General features: G+C 36.4%; 1 protein-coding gene across 1 annotated transcript in view; it reads right to left on the minus strand.

Annotated features, from left to right (window-relative positions):
* The window catches only part of slco3a1b (solute carrier organic anion transporter family member 3A1b), an 18,132-nt gene extending 2,933 nt beyond the window's left edge, over nt 1–15,199 (minus strand). The window contains exons 1-9 of the mRNA XM_048185055.1: nt 14,597–15,199; nt 12,620–13,079; nt 7,587–7,685; nt 7,179–7,439; nt 4,099–4,263; nt 3,789–3,987; nt 3,476–3,611; nt 3,024–3,196; nt 2,792–2,856 (exon numbers count right to left, since the gene is read on the minus strand). Coding sequence (XP_048041012.1) covers nt 2,792–2,856; nt 3,024–3,196; nt 3,476–3,611; nt 3,789–3,987; nt 4,099–4,263; nt 7,179–7,439; nt 7,587–7,685; nt 12,620–13,079; nt 14,597–14,734 — 1,696 coding nt within the window. The 5' untranslated portion in view covers nt 14,735–15,199. The remainder of the gene's footprint in view (nt 1–2,791; nt 2,857–3,023; nt 3,197–3,475; nt 3,612–3,788; nt 3,988–4,098; nt 4,264–7,178; nt 7,440–7,586; nt 7,686–12,619; nt 13,080–14,596) is intronic.
* Nucleotides 15,200–22,840: the final 7,641 nt, after the last annotated feature.

A 22,840-nucleotide genomic window follows, 5' to 3' on the forward strand; every position in this document is an offset into this window, starting at 1 on the left:
ATTAAGTACTCGCCCTCATGTCGTTCCAAACCCGTAAGACCTTCGTTCATCTTCAGAACACAGATTAAGATGTTTTTTATTAAATCCAAGAGGTGTCTGACTCCTCCATAGACAGCAATTTAACCACCACTTTTTAAGGTCCAGAAAGGTACTAAAGAGCGCGTTAATATAGTACACCTGACTACAGTGGTTCAACCTTAATTTTATGAAGCGACGAGAATACTTTTTGTGTGCCAAAACAAAAATAACGAACCTGGTAAGCATAGAACCTGGAAGGTTCTGAACGTAAACAGCGTAGGAGAATGACACAGAAGAGAAGATATTGTTGAATAAAGTAGTTATTTTTTAGGGCAGCACGATTTATTTATAATGTACATTTGAAAAAGCAACATGCGTCAAACATCTTTCCATACATGAGAAGCATTTATTAACATCTTGTCCAACAAAAGACAACATTTAATATGTTTTTACTCCAAACTCACTTCTTAATGACAGTTGAGCATCCCTCTGTGAGATGATGTGGCTTCTTGCACAGAATAAGGCAGTCATGTGTTTATTAGTCATGTTTAATCAAAACATTTCAATCTTCTGTTTATTCAGCTACAGCGATATGATGCGTGTTATCTTCTTCTGCGGCAGGGCATATTTAGAGTTTCTGCGCAAGAGCGCCCTCTGGCTTTTAGATGAGAAGCATTTACTACTGATCACAGAGCTGTACAGCTCTGACAAGCTACGCATAAAATAATCACAGCCTTTGCCAAATTGCGCTTGGTTTAATCACAGTAAATCGTGCAGCCCTATTATTTTTGTTTTGTTTTTGCACACAAAAAGTATTATTGTCGCTTCATAAAATTAAGGTTGAACCATTGTAGTTACTTGGACTATTTTAATGATGTCTTTAGTACCTTTCTGGACCTTGAAAGTGGTGGTTAAATTGATGTCTATGGAAGAGTCAGACAGCTCTCGGATTTCTTAATCTTAATTTGTGTTCCGAAGATGAACGAAGGTCTTATGGGTTTGGAACGACATGAGGGTGAGTAATAAATGACTGAATTTTCATTTTTGGGTGAACTAACCCTTAAGGCAGCAAAACTATCTTCAACATTGATAATAATACGAAATTTGTCTTGTGCAGCAAATCAGCATATTAGAATAATTTCTGAAGGATCATGTGACACTGAAGACTGGAGTAATGATGCTGAAAATTCAGCTTTGCCATCCCAGGAATAAATTACATTTGAAAATGCATTATAATACAAAATAGTCACTTTAAATTGCAATAATATTTCACAGTATTATTGTTTTTACTGTATTTTTAATGAATAAATGCAGTCTTGGTGAGTATAAAAAACATTTAAAAAAATCTCATTTAAGATATATAAGCTAACTGACATCCACCAAACCATATTATAAAGATGCATGTTTAAAATACTTGGACATATAAAATATATACAAACCCGATTCCAAAAAAGTTGGGACACTGTACAAATTGTAAATAAAAAAGGAATGCAATAATTTACAAATCTCATAAACTTATATTTTATTCACAATAGAATATAGATAACATATCAAATGTTGAAAGTGAGACATTTTGAAATGTCATGCCAAATATTGGCTCATTTTGGATTTCATGAGAGCTACACATTCCAAAAAAGTTGGGACAGGTAGTAATAAGAGGCCGGAAAAGTTAAATGTACATATAAGGAACAGCTGGAGGACCAATTTGCAACTTATTAGGTCAACTGGCAACGTGATTGGGTATAAAAAGAGCCTCTCAGAGTGGCAGTGTCTCTCAGAAGACAAGATGGGCAGAGGATCACCAATTCCCCCAAAGCTGCGGCGAAAAATAGTGGAGCAATATCAGAAAGGAGTTTCTCCGAGAAAAATTGCAAAGAGTTTGAAGTTATCATCATCTACAGTGCATAATATCATCCAAAGATTCAGAGAATCTGGAACAATCTCTGTGCGTAAGGGTCAAGGCCGGAAAACCATACTGGATGCCCGTGATCTTTGGGCCCTTAAACGGCACTGCATCACATACAGGAATGCTACTGTAATGGAAATCACAACATGGGCTCAGGAATACTTCCAGAAAGCATTGTCGGTGAACACAATCCACCGCGCCATTCGCCGTTGCCGGCTAAAACTCTATAGGTCAAAAAAGAAGCCATATCTAAACATGATTCTAGAACAACATATGCTCCCATCCAGACGTCGTCTCTTTCAGGGAAGACCTTGCATTTTCCAACATGACAATGCCAGACCACATACTGCATCAATTACAACATCTTGGCTGCGTAGAAGAAGGATCCGGGTACTGAAATGGCCAGCCTGCAGTCCAGATCTTTCACCCATAGAAAACATTTGGCGCATCATAAAGAGGAAGATGCGACAAAGAAGACCTAAGACAGTTGAGCAACTAGAAGCCTGTATTAGACAAGAATGGGACAACATTCCTATTCCTAAAGTTGAGCAACTTGTCTCCTCAGTGCCCAGACGTTTGCAGACTGTTATAAAAAGAAGAGGGGATGCCACACAGTGGTAAACATGGCCTTGTCCCAACTTTTTTGAGATGTGTTGATGCCATGAAATTTAAAATCAACTTATTTTTCCCTTAAAATGATACATTTTCTCAGTTTAAATATTTGATATGTCATCTATGTTGTATTCTGAATAAAATATTGAAATTTGAAACTTCCACATCATTGCATTCTGTTTTTATTCACAATTTGTACAGTGTCCCAACTTTTTTGGAATCGGGTTTGTATCACGTGTCATGCAAAAATCTTACCTAGCAGCCGGAGCAACAGGAAAAGAACTCCAAGGGCATAAGACTTCAGCTCTGGGCTCACAGTTCTGCAGACACCAATGAGTTATAGTTTAGTACTCATTCATTACGGTGTGCTGATGACAACCATGACTGATTAAGACTCATGAAATCAGTGACATGGACCTAAATTGACTAAATAGATTTTTTTTTTGTTTTTTTTTTGGGAAGATTTGAACGGTGTCAGCAGAATTACCTGATCAGGATGATGACGGATGGAGTCTGAGCCATGGCTCCGATCATGCTGCACAAGCACACGACTGCTAGGAACGTGAGGAAGGCCTGCTGACAGCCTGGGCTGGAACACTTCCCCGGTGTGGCTGTACCGGGCCCGTCGCCTTGGGCGATGCACTTACAGCCTGTCAGATTCTGAGAAAGGGAGGGGGAGAGCAGAGCTGAGTGCATATTTCATGATGGATCTTAAGTGCTGCTCTGGGGATTTCCAGGCGACCATCCAGAGGAAAAAAGAACAGATGATTTGAGACAAAGGGCACTGATGTATCTAAAAGAGGGGAAAAAAATGAGCATTCCCAAAAGAACTCTTACACTTATGACTTTAGGAAATATTTAAGCAGATGTGTGCCTGAGTTTATTGATCTGTATGAACTGGGGATTGTGTCTTATGAATGGTTGTGGAACGAAACTCACGCCTCTAGTGCAGCCAGCCAGGCAGGCTGAGAGGTAGGTGATGCCGTTGGAACCGCAGACGGGGCTTAGAGAAGACGTGTAACAATTACAGCCTGACAGACATGCGGCCTCCGTCCGCTCCCATGAACCTAGACTCCTAAAAGGAGAGAACAGTTATGGGATGAGTAAAGACGACACGTTCCTTTCAAAATTAATGCTACAAACATCTTGTGAACACAAAAGTCTTTATACTCTAAGTGATTGTATTTATTGCCAGTTGTTGTGGATCATTAAAAATTAGTTTGAGGCTTTTATGCTGTAGCGCTCTACTCACTCGTTGCCATAGGCAACAGTAACCCCGGCGACTGGGCCTGTATCACAGCCAAGGAAAAGGAAGGAGACGTAGCAGGCCGTAGATATGATATTGACTAGCATGGCCAGACGAATAGCCCCTAATGCAGACAGATCCAGCTTTTTCACCAGGAGGCCACCCAGGAAAATACCCAGACAAGCACAGGGGATTGCTGTCATACCTTTAAATACAAGCATTAAAAAAACAAGCAGACAAGCAGATTTCAGGTACGTGCAGTGATTTTATTTGAAACCGTGTTTTATGGCTTGGATGTTTTTGTGGACTTGCCTACCTAGAAGTTGATTGGCAGAGGACGTTGAGAGGTTGAACTGCTGTTCGAGATATTTCCCTAGGAAGGCAGCGAATCCAGCCACCACGCCGATTTCCATACAGGCAGCGAGAATGACACAGGTGAAAACCGGGTTGGACAGCAGATGCTTAGTCACCTTAGGGATAACTGAGACGACATTAAACTGATATTAAATGGATGCTCATACGAAAATGTTGTGGAAGAGAATGTTGTAATCAAGGCGTTTTTAAACTTTTTGATGTCAAGGATCAGAAACTATGATGCCCCTCCCCCCTTTGAGGGGTCCTCTTACAAAAAAAAACAAAACAGGTGTTTATTTTTTTTGTTTAAATATCCATTTATACTGTGTAAGAAAAATATTAAGCATGGTATTATAAAGACAACACATTTCTAAATAAATAATTAAAGCCAAAAGAAATGATTAAAGGGATAGTTCACCCAAAAATGAAAATTCTGTCATTAATTACTCACCCTCATGTCGTTCTACACCCGTAAGACTTTCGTTCATCTTCGGAACACAAATTAAGATATTTTTGATAAAATCCGATGGCACAGTGAGGCCTCTATTGCCAGAAAAACAATTAAAGGTGCAATATAAAATATGTAATATTTTCTGTCTGTTAGAGGTCGCTAGAGGCCTATTCAAAACAAAGGCGTAGCTTGATGATGTTTGAGCGCGGAATCTTGGGACATGTGGTCTTCACCTCACAGCCGAGTGGTGTGGGAGCTGAACGTAGCCACTGGAGCGATTGCACAACACGTGCTACGAGCAGTGGAACTTTTATTATGCTTGTTGCACACTGCAGTAAGATAGATTGATTTTAGATTATCATATTAAATGCTGGATGGCTTGTGTTGATAAATGGCATGCAATTAATTTTAAAACGTATTGTATGATGGAGAAAATGCTGTATTACTGTTACTAAAAATAAAGCTGCATCTGATTATTCTATGTTAGCTACTTGACAAAACAGTGTTTTTCTCTGAGGCATGGTAAAGCATATTACACGCAAAAAATCAAGAAAATGAATTTAAACAATAAAACTAAACGTGTTGAGCTATATAACAATAGTTAGTTTTCTCAAAACAGTTGTTCTCTTGCCCATTAAAACATGCAATATATTAAAACGTCTTTGGAGTTTCCATGGTTTCTACAAAATAAAGCCGGAAACCGAGGGTAACGCGAGTATGGCGCAATTGACAGGCGACTCCTCACACGTCCCGGAGCCTTGGTTAAAATTGCAATTTTCTCACGATTTACAAATAGTTGCAAACATTTGGGATATTGTAAGTACTCAAGTGAACAAAATATACACTGGCCTTGTGGTTTTTGGATATTTTACTGCAAAATTCTTACATATTGCACCTTTAACACTTTCAGATGCCCAGAAAGCTACTAAAGACATATTTAAAACAGTTCATGTGACTACAGTGGTTCAACCTTAATGTTATGAAGCGACGAGAATATTTTTTGTGCGCCAAAAAAACAAAATAACGACTTTATTCAACAAAATCTAGTGATGGGCAAATTCAAAACACTGCTTCATGAAGCTTTACGAATCTTTTGTTTCAAATCAGTGGTTCGGAGTGCGTTTCAAACTGCCAAAGTCACGCCTCCCCTGTGGTGAACCACTGAAATTTTGAAATGTGAAAAATTTTGACGTGTGAAGCCTCGTTTACTGAAATCACGTGACTTTGGCAGTCTGATGCACGCTCTGAACCACTGATTTGAAACAAAAGTTCGCCCATCACTAGATATTGTTGAATAAAGACGTTATTTAGTTTTTTTGGTGCACACAAAGTATTCTCGTCACTTCATAACATTAAGGTTGAACCACTGTAGTCACTGTAGTGAACTGTTTTAACGATGTCTTTAGTAGCTTTCTGGGCATTTGAAAGTGTTAATTAACTTGCTGTCAATGCAGGCCTCACTGAGCCATCGGGTTTTATCAAAAATATCTTAATTTGTGTTCCAAAGATAAATGAAGTTCTTACAGGTGTGGAACGGCATGAGGGTGAGTAATTAATGACAGAATTTTCATTTTTGGGTGAACTAACCCTTTAAGATATGTAAAGTTGACTGTATTATTTTAAATTATTTGTTTTTTGTAATTATTTTATTTGTACTTTTGCAAGGCACTGTATTTTATATATATAGTGCCTTGTGAAAGTATGTAAAACAAAATAATTTAAAGCATTTTAGCATAAGACTGCAACATAGGAATATATTTATTTTTTTTATTCAGTTTACATTGTTCATTTGAGCTTTTCACAAAAGAAAAAAACATTCAAATAAGCTTTGTGTTTAATCGTGTCTAATTTCCTTATAATTGCCTTGTGATTAATTTCTAACAATTCTTTAGAAAGCAGAATAAAAAAGGAATATAAAATGTGGTTGTGCTAAAAATATTGTTACACATATTAATATCTTGAGTTAACATGCTAAGTTTGACAGATACATTTATAAAATATTATTTTTTTCTTCAGCATTCTCCACCATGAAGTTAGGCTTTTATTCACATATAAACATTGATCAACAAACATAGACAAAAGCTAAAACGTGCTGTGTAATACATGAATGAACCTCACTGGTTCTCGTACGTCAAGCAAACATGCTTGAGCTTCCGTTTACCTCAAATGATGTGTGCATTGATTAAGGGTTATATGTGAATAAAAGCCTAAATTCAATCTGTTCATCATATAAAGTGACCGAGTCTCTTCAGTAAATTTGGACTAAACCACTCAATTCATATGGATTAGTTTTACAATCTCTTTATGAACTTTTTGAAGCATCAAAGTGGTAGTTGCATAAACTGTCAATGGAGGGACAAATATCTCTCAGATATCATTAAAAATATCTTCATTTGTGTTTTGAAGATGAAGTCTTACAGGTTTGGAACGACATGAGGGTGAGTAAAGGATAAAAAAAATGTTGACATTTTTTGGGGGGTGAAGTATCCCTTTAAAAGCGTTTTGAGAGATGAGTCTTGTTCCCACACTGAAACGAAATCTAAAACTATTACAAGTAATGAGCTGACATCAAGGACATCTGTGTGTCTCACCCTGCAGGTGCTGGCAGCAGGTGAGGCCAGTGCTGATCTCTGGGTCATCTGAGGTTTTGACTCCTTCATACTCCTGCACCAGCTCAGCAGGCAGCATGGCCTGTTCACTTTCACCCCCCGGACCCTCCCCAGGCTCGTTCAGCGACTGCGGGAACCCAAACATGAAAAACGAGGAGAGGAAGAGGAAAAGGCCACATATGATAAAGCCGCCCCACCAGGCACCGATCCAGCGTGGATCGTCAGGAGTGATGTCCAGCGTGCCTGTTAGGAGTAAACAGAAATCTGATGACATATTACTGAAACAGTGTTTCATTACATGCATTCATTTACCGATGCTTTTTTCCAAAGCCATTTACAAATGAGGAAAAATAAAAAATAAAGTGATTGATTTTTGATGCCGGTACTCACTTGTGTCAATGAAGACTGCATCAACATAAACTTTGGTGCACAGAGAGCCAAGAATAAAACCACAGGCTGGTCCAAAGACCAATGTAGAGAATAAGATACCTGTAATGCAATACAAAAGACAAGATAGTTGTGTAGGAAAATTATATTCATTCATGCAGGGTTTTGCCTAGATTGTTGTCAATTCACATAAATGAGGTTCATGTAAATTCTTATCTTAGGCGGCACTTGCGCTAATGATCTAGGTTTTTACGTAAACAGCCTCTTTTTAGGGCAAAGTTTTAGTTTATTATTATTATTATTATTGCAGAAGGGGAATTATAACATATTCCCTTCTGAGACAACCTAAAGTAGCCCAAAGTAAAGAAGCTGTTTCCTTAGTGATTATGTACATTTAAAATTTTCTCTGGGGAAAATAGCAAATTTGCATAATCTACATCATCACTGCAATAACTAGGACCTGATAAAGCTTACGAGTACACACATTTCTGTGTTGATTATTATATCTGGAATACTAAAAGGGTAGTAGATTGTGCATGTGTGAGTAAATGTTGTCCTATCAGCTATTTTACCATTCGGTGAGTGACGCAGCATAATCATTATAACTAAACCACAAATAACCATATACAACTATAAATGAACACGTAAAAGATAATGTACAGTCAGACGCAGACGACGGGGTGATCTTGTATCATCCCGAAGGGGTTTATGACAGACTAAATGTACATTATATAGCTGCATTTATTTGATCAAAAATACAGTAAAAACAGTAACAATGTGGAAAATTACAACTTAAAATACCTATTTTCTATTTTATAATTTTTTTTTATATATATAATTTATAATATATATAATATATAATATTTTTAAAATATAATTTATTCCTGTGATGACAAAGCTGAATTTTCTGTCTTTCAGAAAGAAATCTGCATGGACATGAAATATTGGTTTGAATTGGGTTAGGGTTTAGTGGACTGGACTTCCCTATTCTCATGGAATTACAATGATTATTATATTGTATTATTATATGTATTGTCCTTGGTGTGATTGAGCCTTTACTATGGAAAGAATGAACCTCACCTAATTGCTGTAAAGGGAAGGGGGCAGAAAGGTCTGTAACATGACCTTTAATGTTATATTTGCTCTGATCTTTAAAGGTGCCTTAGAATTAAAAATTGAATTTATCTTGGCATAGTTGAATAACAAGAGTTCAGTACATGGAAATGACATACAGTGAGTCTCAAACACCGTTGTTTCCTCCTTCTTATATAAATCTCATTTGTTTAAAAGACCTCAGAAGAACAGGCGAATCTCAACATAACACCGACTGTTACGTAACAGTCGGGATCATTAATATGTACGCCCCCAATATTTGCATATGCCAGCTCATGTTCAAGGCATTACACAAGGGCAGGCAGTATTAATGTCTGGACATGATCCATGATAACATAATATTTTTAATGATATTTGTAAACTGTCTTTCTAAATGTTTTGTTAGCATGTTGCTAATGTACTGTTAAATGAGGTTAAAGTTACCATCGTTTCTTACTGTATTCACGGAGACAAGAGCGGTCGTTATTTTCATTTTTAAACACTTGCAGTCTGTATAATTCATAAACACAACTTCATTCTTTATAAATCTCTCCAACAGTGTAGCATTAGCCGTTAGCCACGGAGCACAGCCTTAAACTCATTCAGAATCAAAGTAATACATCCAAATAAATACAATACTCACATAATCCGATGTATGCATACAGCATGCATGACGAACACTTTGTAAAGATCCATTTTGAGGGTTATATTAGCTGTGTAAACTTTGTTTATGCAATGATAGAGTCGAGAGCTCGAGAGGGGGCGGAGAGCGCGAGCAATTAAAGGGGCCGCAGCCTGAATCGGCGCATTTCTAATTATGCCCCAAAATAGGCAGTTAAAAAAATGAATTTAAAAAAATCTATGGGGTATTTTGAGCTGAAACTTCACAGACACATTCAGGGGACACCTTAGACTTATATTACATCTTGTAAAAAAAAAACGTTCGATGGCACCTTTAAAAAGTGTTTATATAGTTTTATCCATTATCCTGGATGAAATTGATTAAGCATGTCAATCCTAATGTTACCACTCACAGGAGAATGTAATCCTAGATCAGTTCTCTTACCCTAGAGTTCTGTATGAATACAAACCCTGGATAATTCACTTTAAACAGATAGGCCTTTCTGCTTGTGCCTTTGTGAAAGATGCCAAATACATTTCTGTTAACCAAAGCTTCTGTTATCAAACAGCTAAATGACTGATTCCATTATGCCCACCAGCAGTGACTGCCTCCAAAGAGGATGTTTATGTCTGTGCTAGTTTACATTATGCATAAATGAGAGATGGGTCCAGTTTTAAAGGTTACAGAGGATTAAAACATGCAAGAGGGAGAGAGAAAGAAGCTTGCATGGGTTGCACAGACATTAATGCTCATAGACAGACAAGTCAGCTCAATGCAAGGACGATAAACACACTGCAGAGAAGGAGACACAGCAGAAATGATGTGAAGCACACACACACAAACAAACAACCCCACTGACATTCACACGGAATCTTCACATCCGGACCTTGAAACTCACATCCTGTGGAACGCTACTTAATTACAATAGTCATACACTGATAAAATTCCATGCTAGGATTATATTTCGGGAGCTGTCTTAAGTCATTTAAGTCTGGGGTTGATGATCTAGCCTTTGTATCAAATATATGGAGAATCATTGTCGTAGAGCGAGAGAAAGAGAGTGAGAAGAATAGAGAGAGTGAGAAGAATAGTGAGAAAGAGTGAGCTGCCTGAGGGATGACAGAGCAGCCAGCACACATTAACTTCACAGCAGAAATAACAGGCACTGAAGGCCATCATTGCCTCTTGTTTACCCCTTAAAAACATAGCAACAGGAGATTAAGACAGTGGTGCACTACGCTAAACCAGTGGGTTTAAGCTCAATTCTTGGAAATTTCCCAAGTGAGTTCACCGCAAACCTAAACCAGCCACATACAATAACTATGCTTTTGTGTACCTTCATACAAAAGCTTTCTGTTAGTAGAGAGTCCTCCAGGATGCAGTAAAAAATTGATGTGCTAAGCATACAACATTTTGTGGCTTATAAATCATTAATAATAATAAGTGCTGTAATTTTTTCGACAGCAGGATATTGACGGTACTGCAACACGATATGCCATAAAATAACAACAAACACTCTGTAGTTTCTTTAGTGCCTGACCAGCATGTTTTACAGATGTTTTTCTAGGATTCATGTACTGCCATTTGAGGACATTTAAAATGCAGTATTTATCATTAACTTGCCTTACATTCTAAAATACAGCAAAATAGTGTCTAAAACACACTGAGTGAGTTATAAAATGAGCTTTTCTCAGGATACAGTGGTAACAAGCAGAAACTTTCTAGGTCCAGACTCTCGTTCACTGTTTCCTATTATTTGCTGTAGTAGACCATAGTGAATGTGTAGCATTGCCATGGCACCTGGTTCAAATGCAAAAGGGGAGCATTTAAACCAGACGCTGTTGTTTTCTCCTGAAGTGGATTAGAATAGATTAAGGCAAAAAAAAAAATCTGTTCAAAACAAATAATCTGTAACATTTCACAATAATGTTCTATGTTAGGTATTACAAACCAACAATGAACAATACTTTTACATTCATTGGTAAAATTTTACAATAAGGTTATATTTTTTAAAATTTAGTTAACTACATTTGTTAACATGAACTAACAATTAAAATACTTCTAAACCACTTAATAATCTTATTTAATGTTAATTTCAATGTTTATTAATACATTATTAAAATCAAACATTGTATTTGACAACCAACAATGCACAGTTGTTGATAGCAAAGATTAATAAATACCGTAACACTTTATTTTAGGGTCTTTTAACTAGTTGCTTAGTAGCATGCATATAACTAGAATATTGGCTATTTATTAGTACTTATTAAGCACATATTCTGGATGACTTTATTCTATATTCTTAATCCTACCCAAAACCTAAACATAACAACTACCTTACTAACTATTGATAAGCAGTAAATTAGGAGTTTATTGAGGGAAAAGTCATAGTTAATAGTTTATATGTGTTCCCTATACTAAAGTGTTACCATAAATACTGTAACAAATGTATTGCTCATTGTTAGTTAATGTTAGTTAATGCATTGATTAATCTTATTGTAAAGTTTTACCCATTACTCAAAACTGAACCATTTAAAATAATAATAATAATAATTATTATTTTTATTTTATAAAATTTTACTTTTAATTCAACACAACACGTATGCGTCGTGGTACTCTCATGAACTCGTGTTGGAGATTAATATTTTGTAAATAAAGTGGTAAATTATGTTTTTTTTGTGTCGCTTCATAAAATCGAGGTTAAAATGCTGAGGTTACATGGATTATTTTATGATGTCTTTACTACCTTTCTGTAGCTTGAAAGTGGTACTTATATAGATTGTAAATGTAGGGACAGAAAGCTCTCAGATTTCTTTAAAAAGATTTTCATTTGTGTTACGAAGATAAACAAAAGTCTTATGGGTTTGGAACGACATGAGCGTGAGTAATGACAGAATTTTCATTTTTGAATGAACTAACCCTTTTAAACTAAATCAACCAAAAAAGTTAAAAATAAAATAATAATTTATTACTTTATTAAAATAATCAAAAATAATAATAATAATAATAATAATAATTTACAATAATAATTACTCAGCATTTTTATTATTTTAATAAAAAAATTTAACAATAGGTTTAATAAAGTAAAATCATAATCTATCTATAAAATCTGTCTATAAAATCTAGGTGCCCCTGGTCACCCCTTTATTATACTATTATTTCTATTACTATTCTGTTTCATTATTAGGAAAGAGAACAGTATAATGTGTGCCTGTTTCATATTTATTTGTAGTAAAAAAAAAAAAAATGCGCAACTGTTTGTCACCCACAATATCTCTGATATTGATGGGGCTGGAATAATGGTTGTGTAGATCACTCTCACCAATATAAAGGGAGGAGTCTTCACGCCTGACATGATCATCGATGTAAGACACGCCCAGCGGCTGCAGGGGTGTCGCTCCAATCCCCAGAAGCATTTGAGCTCCGATCAGCAGCAGGTACATCATGTTGGTATTTGTTCTATTCCCACAGATATAACTAGGATCAGAGAGATCTGCTCGACTGTTATTGGAGCACACGTTCTGTCCCTGTCCCACAGGTCGTGACTCTCCAGACTGATATTCATACTGGTGGGTCAAGAACTCAGGCAGTGCTGACAGTAACGCACCCAGAGCCATCACAATGCCCCCACAACCAATCAGCCGCGGCCGATGGGCCCTGGCCCCAAAATAGCTGACGAATAGGATGAGGGCAAGGTTGCCAATCTCAAAGCTGCTGGCGATCACACCCACGTCAGCGCTCTGCAAGTTGAAACGTCGCTCTAGCGTGGTGAGGACACTGACCTAAAATATAAAGAAACAATACACTGTTACACAGCTGTGAGATGAGCAATGACTACGTGCCATTTTCAAACTGAAAATATGTTATGCTTTCATGGCTTGAAGATCTTAAGCAACAGAATAGATTGATGAGGTATTGTTGAGAACATGGATGCTGTGTACCGTCCTGAAGAACTCATCTACACAATGTCGAAGGTATAAATCATATATTCATATGAGAGCTGACAGACTATGTAATTATTTAAGTGATTTATACATGTGCCATTCAGGTCACAACCTCACAACATATGTTAAATACCTCAGATAAAGCACAAGGAAGGGAAAGTTTGTTCATCGGCACTTTCATAAGTCATCGCTAGGGAACATAACATATCAATCAATAGTTAATTAAAAATGTTACTTGTAATAACTGGGAATACCAGTAGCTACTTTAATAGTTAAATAATAATAATAATAAATAGTTGTAAATAAAGTGGTAAATTATGTTTTTTTTGTGCAAACAAAGCACTTGCATCACTTCATAAAATTAAACTACTGGAGTCACATGGAGTACTTTAATGATGTCTTTACTACCTAATATACTTTAATAGTTAAATATAAGTAAAGAATAACTTGTTACTAGTGCAACTGAAATAAGTAGGCCTACCAGCAACAACTGAAATGGATCTAGTAATTAGATGGAATCAGAAATAACCATCAAATTTAATGGCAATCCTTTTCTTTTCCTTTTTTTTTTATTTTTTATTATTAATTCACTTAACAGGGATAGTGCACATTAATAAACACTACGGTAAATGCGCCAGAGTAGCCCAAGTTTTTTTTTTTTCATCATCCTTGGAGAGAATGTTACAGTCACCCTAAAAACAAAACAAAACCGAAACGACAAAATTATTAAAATTATATATTAACTAAGCATGCAAAAAATGATAAGTACTCATATTATGAGTAAATATGGAATAGTTCCTTGTCTCTATGTACTGGCCAGCTGCAAAAGAATTACTAATATGTAATGAATACAAGTGAAAAGATAGGGCCTACTAGTCACTACTGGAATAAGTACCACCATCTAATGAATGGTAGGCTATTTATTGAAAAGTTAATAGCAAAACTGAAAAAAACTGTACTAGTCACTATTAGATAACTTTTAGTAATTAGTACTACTACAGTAACATAAAAAATAATATTTTATTTTAAGGAATAAAACAGCTTTCCATAGAATATCTGATCATTCTGACATATTTTTGCTTCCAACCTTATGTGCATGAGTGGCTCAAGACAAAATCAGGTAATCGACCACTGGGCCACTCACTAGACTGATGATCATTTTCCATTATAGCGCCTCTAAATCATGTGGAAATAAAGCAGTCGCAATAGCGCGCGCAAGAACCCCTACCTCATGATGTTATTTATTTTGCTTTAGGGAAAAGGTAAGCGATGCGCACCGGACACCATTCAATGTCATCCACATACATTACGTACGTAGTATAGTATGAGCTGCCCGTGTTAACGGCTCGACTTACCAGATAGGCTCCTACAGTGCCCTGTGCCAACATTAAGGCACATTCTGATATGAGGAATATTTTGATGTTGGAGAAGCATGATGTCTTCTTCTGGCACGCGTCTGGCTCAGTGTCTGGCGTGCTTCCCTCCGCGTACATCCTCTGATGCGGACTGCAGCAAGCAGAAAGACAGGCTCGGACAGAAGGTGACCATTGAGGACGAGTGCAGATGGATCCTCAACAAGACGTGCACGGCTCCATTAATATCGCCTCCGGTTCCGGTCCGCTTTCAAATTGAGCCGTATGAAATGAATCTTGAGTGTTCTTAGTACTGTCACCTCAAAAACTGCGCACTCGCATCTGATCCGGTGATCTGAATGGTCCAAAGAAACTGACGGAAGACCAATGCAGCCTATTAATAACCATGAACATCACCGACACGCGGAAACTGCGATACAGTATTACGTGAGGCGGTTACAGTGAGTCCGCTGCTCTTCCGTGAGGAGAGTTTGCCGGTGTGGAGGACTCAGCTCATGCGTGTCCTCATCTACACAACAGCCTGCACCAAATGATGACCTCTCTCTCTCCTTTTCCTTTCTACTGCCTCTCTTTATTTCCTCCTCCTCCCACAAACACATCTTATTAGATAGGTAGGTAGGTAGGTAGGTAGGTAGATAGATAGATAGATAGATAGATAGATAGATAGATAGATAGATAGATAGATAGAACTACAGACTTAATAATTTTATCAATAATAAAAGGGCTCAATCAAGAGAAAAAATAGCTTTTGTGTGAGACTTAGTGCAGTTGTTTCTGAATTGTCAAAGTGAATTTTATTCCCAGACTAAAAATAACCCTCAATATGTGTCCCCTGAGAGAAATATGCCAAACTAGGGATGTATGAGCTGCTGACCGAATGATCACACAGGCCTTTATTAAAGGTACAGTTCACACCTAAATTAAGGGGTTTCTTCACCCAAAAATGAAAATAATGTCATTATTTCTCACCCTCATGTCGTTCTACACCCGTAAGACCTTCGTTCATCTTCTGAACACAAATTAAGATATTGTTGATGAAATCTGATGACTCAATGAGGCCTCTATTGAGAGCAAAGTCATTCAAACTCTCAAGGTCCATAAAGGTACTAAAAACATATTACAGTTCGTGAGTTCAGTGGTTCTATCTTAATGTTATAAAGCGACAAGAATACTTTTTGTTCGCCAAAAAAACAAAATAACGACTTTTCAACAGTATCTATATGGGCCGATTTCAAAACACTGCTTCATGAAGCTTCAGAGCTTTATGAATCTTTTGTTTCAAATTAGTGATTCGGATCTCCTATCAAAAGGCTAAACTGCTGAAATCACGTGACTTTGGCGCTCAGATTCACTGATTCGATTCGTAAAGCTCTGAAGCAGTGTTTTGAAATCGGCCCATATAGATATTGTTGAAAAGTTGTTATTTTGTTTTTTTGGTGCACAAAAAGTATTCTTGTCACTTTATAATATTAAGATAGAACCACTGAACTGTTTAAAATATGTTTTTAGTACCTTTATGGACATTGAGAGCTTGAATGGCTTTGCTCTCAATAGAGGCCTCACTGAGCCATCGGATTTCAACTAAAATATCTTAATTTGTGTTCTGAAGATGAACAAAGATCTTATGGCTGTAGAACGACATGAGGGTGAGTAATAAATGACATTATTTTCATTTTTGGGTGAACTAACCTTTTAAACTTCTGTTATCATTTCCTCATGTTGTTCTAAACCCGTATGACTTTATTCTGTGCAGAAAATGAGATGTCAGGCAAAATGAGAGCCTCAGTCATTCGCTTTCACTATGAGGAAAAAATGATCAAAAAGTGAGGTAAATTAGGACAAAACTTTTATTTTTGAGTGAAATACCACTTTAATTTCAAGCTTTTGCAATGGAGTGTTGTTACATGATTTAAATAAAGTGTTTGATGTATTGATGTGTAAGTTCTTGGTCACTGTTTAAAAAATTACATTCTTCTTTATCTCCCCTAGTAAAAAATGAAGGTTAAATATTAATCATGTATCAGTATGGAATCATTGTATAAGCCACTGCACTGTAGTTCTATAATTAATATGTTTTTGCTGCATTTGGAATACATAAAATAGTCAAAATACACACAATAGTTCTTTCAGTCTTTCGGATAAAAGACAATACTGTTGACTGCATCATGCAACAGTCATTTAGTGTGGCTATATTCACAGCAAGTGTGATTGTAGGTAATCACACAGTCTCTGTACTTCAATACTCTGAGGCAAAGACAATTTACTGCTGCCTGGAGAATGGACTCAGCAATAGCATAACAGTATATCTCAGACTGTCTTTGGAGGCAGGGTTGATTTACACACACACACACACACACACACACACACACACACACACACACACACACACACAGTATTGACTGGTTGTTTTTTCTTTTTTTTATCCATCCTACAGAGCAAGACTCACCACTCCTTGTGTTTTCCCATCTGTCTATGGCTCTGCTGGGCTCTTACAGTGATTCATATTGAGCCAAACAGCGCTGTACTCAATTATAGCATCATAGACCCCTCTCTTTTTCCAGCACTTGCATCATCCCACCATCTTTTTGTCTTTTACAATTAAATTAAACAATTCGGCTAGTACGTAAAAGCACCAGTTAAAATGTATCTGGTGTTTCTGATTATAATTCGGTATGCGGTTTATGCTTTATTTTAAATAATACCAAACACTAATATTCATCAGTTGATAATCCATAATTAAAGGGTTAGTTCACCCAAAAATGAAATTTCTGTCATTAAGTACTCACCCTCATTGTCTTTCCAAACCCGTAAGACCTTCGTTCATCTTAGGAACACAAAGTAAGATATTTTTGATGAAATCTGATGGTTTCTGAACCACACATATAGGCAGCACATTTTGAGATCCAGAAAGGTAGTAAAGACATCGATAAAATAGTCAATGTGACTACAGTGGTTCAATTTTAATGTTATGAAGTGATGAGAATACTTTTTGGCCACAAAAACAAAACCAAAATAATGACTTTATTCAATTTGAACTGTTTTCATACGCAGTTGACGTAGTAAACACAGTGCAGCGCTTCCGCGTTCCACGTCAGAACGGCGAATCATTGTTAGCCAGCTCCTGCGTCAGCATCACACGCATGTGTTCGGACGTAAATGCATAAGCCTGCACTGTATTTACTATGTCAACTGTGTATGACAACAGTTCAAATTGTTAAATAAAGTCGTTATTTTTGTTTCGTTTTTGCGCACAAAAAATATTCTTCACAACATTAAGGTTGAACCACTGTAATCACATTGACTATTTTAACGATGTCTTTACTACCTTTCTTGACCTCAAAAGGTGCAATGTCGTTGCTGCCTAGGTGTGGTTCAGATAACCTTGGATTTCTTCAAAAATATATTAATATGTGTTCTGAAAATGAACAAAGGTCTTACAGGTTTGGAATGACATGAGGGTGAGTAATAAATGACAGAGTTTTCATTTTTGGGTGAACTAACCCTTTCATTTGCTGTAGTGGGTTGATCCATCACAATGGTGAAAAAAGGCATGAGGCAATGTATGAAAGTGTTGCTGCAGGAACAATCTTGACACTGAATGTCAATAAAACAGACAGGTTATACTATTGTACATAGAGACCCAAGGGAACTCCACAGAAGTGGTCTCCAAAAATGACCTTTTAAACAACAATAACTATTTTCCATGCAAAAAAAAATCTAGTATGGTAAATTTTCTAGAATGAACAATCCCACAAAATAAACAAAAAATGCAGCATGCTGGTTATGGTGTACTGTTACTTTAGTAAGAAAGTATGTTTTATACACAAGTAAAGTGTTAATTATGTAAAGTATTAATATAATGGCCATCCACTTGTCTTGGTCTTGACTACAATATTCAGCAACCTTTTATGGTCAACTTAATGGCTCCAATAATCTTTGCTCTCATTCATTTTTCATAAGCTACATTAAAAAATTAGAGACTGACACACTCTAAACACTGCTGCTTTGTGCAAGTTTGTATTTACATTCTAAGACTACAAATATTTTATGAATAGGCTATAGTAACTATATTGCTAATATATAAAAACAGTAAGCTACAAATTGTCGAACGATATGATGAGTGAATTGAAGGGAGATAAAAGTGCACTTTGGGTTATTACTGAGCTTAGGGAAGTATGGATAAATGCTCTCTGTATGTGTAATGGTCATTGTGATTTTGCCAAGTAAGACATGTTCCTGGATCAAAATATTTTATTGATCCTAGAAACAACATTCCTGTCTGGAAATGTTGTCCTAACCCTGTTCCTACCCATAACTTATCCCTAAATTCAGAGTGAAATGATAGGTGAATAACATGATGTAGAAGCACCTAAACCTGATTGTAGGCCTAAACTTGAAAAACTGTAAACATGTCCATCAAATCTGATTAGTTGATTGGAATGTTGTTCCAGGAACATGATGTACTTTGTGTAATCACGTTCACCTATGGGATCTACAGTGCAGGGGGACATCTAGTGGTCTAGTGGTGTAGTGCACTGCACTTAGTGAATGAATGCAAACATCACAAAGTTAACAACAGAAGAATCATATTATTTATCTTTGAACAATTTCTATAAATGTGACATTGTAAGATAATCTAGTTCGTTCATATCGTACAACTGTTTGAGCTATGTTCACTTAGCTTTCAAAGCTGTAAGCTTTCACAGACTTTAGATTAAATGGATCATATAAATTTGGATCAGTTTCACTACTGGAGATTTTATTAGTATATCATTATTACACTAGTGCTGCTTTAGACTCACATAAAATCTGGATACTATGATTAAAACATTTATTTTAACATTTATATATTCAATACATTGTAAGAAAGAAGTCTAAATCATTGTATTGCCAAGTTTTGTTTTGTTTTTATTAAAAAAAAAAAAATTCTAATGTGTGAATGAACTGTTTTCAAGCTTCTCACTGCTCATGCCTGCAGAAGGGAGGAGGGAGAGAGAGAGAGAAACTGAAATATCTCTGACATTAAGGATGTGGTCATTCATTTTTAATTAAAGCTCTACAATTAATTTTTTTACAAAGAACTAAATTAGAGAGCTCTCGAACTGCAATTCTTACAAGTAACAATTACGATTAGAGAGCTCTGTAATTCAATTCTTACTAAAAACAAATATGGTGCTCTCTAATTGTAATTGTTACTAGAGAGCTCTATTATCCAATTCTAGTATAAATGCAATAACGACAAGTGACGCTGAGAACATTAAAAGCTAATTTGGCTTGCCATAAATCGCTCCACTGCTGTTCTGAACATCAGCATGAATGTGTCTGCAAGTAATCACAGGTGTAATGATTTTTGATCTGATCAGTGTGTGATATTGCTTTAACAGTTTATACAAGAAGTAAATATTAAAGGTGCTCTAAGCGATCCTGGGTGGAGTAACTTCCTGTTGACGTTCAAAGTGTTGTCAAACAAAACAGAGGCTAGCTAGACCCTCCCTCCTACCCCTCCCCCTCCCCTCTGTGCTTCCTGAAACAGTCATGAACGCACATTTAAAATCATTCTTGTCGGTTATTGGCTGGAGCATGTTTATTATGTTTCGTGGTCCAGACTGCACCAGGTAGTTTTTGTTGCCGTTTTCGGAGCTTGTGGCGACTACAGAGACCGCGTTTTTTTACAGTGTGTTCAGGGGACAGGCAGCTAGCGGATAGTGAGGAGATGTTTGCTGTATGCGACAAAAAATGTTTTGGCCTAAAAACGCGTGACATCGCTTAGAGCACCTTTAAGTATCTTATTTTTGTCACAGATACGCCAGGCTCTTCACTCACCCAATCACAACGCACTCCCTCCCCTGAGTATTAACAAGCTCCACCTGACACTCATCACAGTCACCATCAGCAGCACTACATAAGACACTCCAGATCACTCAGTCATTGTCCGGTCTCATTAACGCATACCTACCTGTTATGCTTACCTTAAGGACTACTTTAGCGCCTGCTTGCCTGTCTCCAGTGTTCTCCATAACTCCTAGTGTCTCCGTGTCTCCAGTGAGTGTCATCGTGTCCTGTCTGCTCCACGTCTGCTTGCATCCACGTTCCCTGGGAAAAGATAAGAAACATCATCAGATCCAGTCACTGCTCTAGTCACAAACTTATCCAGCCATTTACTCACCTGCATTCTGCCGTTCATCCTCTGGTTGTTTAATAAACACATCTTAACTATTACCTGTGTCTCCGTCCCCTTCTGTGTGTAACAATTTTACACAAAACGTTGTCTATATTTCTCTGTTAATGAAAAGTTTCAAATGAGTCCACAGGCACCACTGCATCTCTGAGCAGTGCATTGTATGTTTCCTTCCTGAATGAATCAGTGGCTGCGTCCGAAAACCTAGCTGTCTTGTTGCCTCGCTGTCTTATAAGAGAATGACTTGTACGGCAGCATTTGTGCATGAAGGCACCTCACGAAATTGATTTCGGACAGACTTCTGAGGCAGCGTAACAGTTTAATGATCTACAGCAATATAGCGCGAGCTTTGGTGAGAACTAAACAAATATTTAATTACTACAGTAGTAATTTCTCGATAGAAATGATATCAAAATTGAAATATGTTGATCAAAATCGTGCATTTATACACAAACTGAGCAGCAAACGCAACTTTTGGACGCCATCTTTATTTTTCTAGCTCAACTGTCACAGAATGGAAAGCACAGGATTGTGGGATATCAAAGGCAGCTAAGGATACATCCATGCTTCCTTCAAAAATCGATCTGAGGAAGGTATCTCATGAGACAGGAAGTGAAGCTAACATTGGATTCGGACGTGCCTTGATGCCTTACTACCTTGAAATATGTCCTCAGAAGGCAGCATTTTCCAGTTTTCGGGCGCAGGCATTGTTTCAAATGAGTTAATGATTCAAAGGGATAGTCCAACCAAACATTTAAATTGTCAAATTTTGTTCCAAACCTCCTGTATGACTTTCTTTCTTCTGCTGAACAAAAAAGAAGATATTTTGAAGAATTTTGACAACTAGACAGTTTCACAGATTTTCACTATATGGACAAAAATACAATAAAAGTCAATGAACAGAAACTGGTTATCATCAGAATAACATTATTTTAATTTTTGGGTGGGGTATCCCTTTAAGAGCAATGAAAGCCTGAACAAATTGGTTAAATGAATCATTAAATGACTCACTCATTCAAAATTCAAAATTTTGCACCTTCTGGCATAATGATGTATCCTGCATTCAAAATATTCACTGAAAAATCTCCACGTTCATAGCGCACGCTGACAGCCTGTTTACAGACAGTGAAAAGTTACAGCATATATTTGAAATAGAACCAGGTGTGTTACAAATACATATGAATATGGTTATGGAATTCTGTATTCTCAGTTTTTTACGTGTTATATATTTTTGAAGCAATGCAAAATAATATTTATTGAACTTGAATCCATGATTGTGCAAATATTATCTCATTTATTTTCTACATTAAATTTTATTTTTAACCACGCCTACTTATATGAAATCATCAATTCCGTAACCTATGTGTCATTACTGCTACAGGTTTTCATTAAATGTTAAATTAATAAATGAGAAAATAGTACTTTGCCTTTAAATAAATGCATGTGTTCTTTTAGGTTTGCCAAATAATTCTGAAAATATGTCAGGTTTCAATGAAATATAAAAAAATTAGTAAATTGTGAAAGTTGTTGTGGTAATGAGAGAAATCATTCAAAATCAAATAAAAATATCAATTTACAAATATATATTATTGAATAATTTCAAGAAACTGCATGACTTTTAATAACCCATTTTTAAAAATGTGAAAATGTATTTGTTTATCTAGCAGTTCTGATATTTTTAGACTGTTGCGGTAATTCGATTTTTTACGACATGTTTTGGGAAATGTTTAAAATGGTGTTAAATTGTAAATGTTTTTAAATTAATACTCATAAATACGTCAGACCTTGTTATTAATGCATGAAAAGGGAATTTGTTATTGTACATGTTTTTAAACAAACTTTAAACTTTTCTAAATTAATTTTATATTTACAGTAAATAAATTAAAAAAGATGACAAAAGGAGACATGACAAAACCAGTGTTGGAACATTTGGATTAAAAAAAAAAAAGGACTTGGATTTCATAAAGATGCTCAATGTTCACGTCCCTGAAACTGAAACCGTTTTAAGGCTAGTTAGGCTTTCAGAGTGGAATCAATAGCACTTCTGA

This window comes from Megalobrama amblycephala, linkage group LG3 (assembly GCF_018812025.1).
Source record: "Megalobrama amblycephala isolate DHTTF-2021 linkage group LG3, ASM1881202v1, whole genome shotgun sequence".
Classification (NCBI taxonomy): Eukaryota; Metazoa; Chordata; class Actinopteri; order Cypriniformes; family Xenocyprididae; genus Megalobrama; species Megalobrama amblycephala.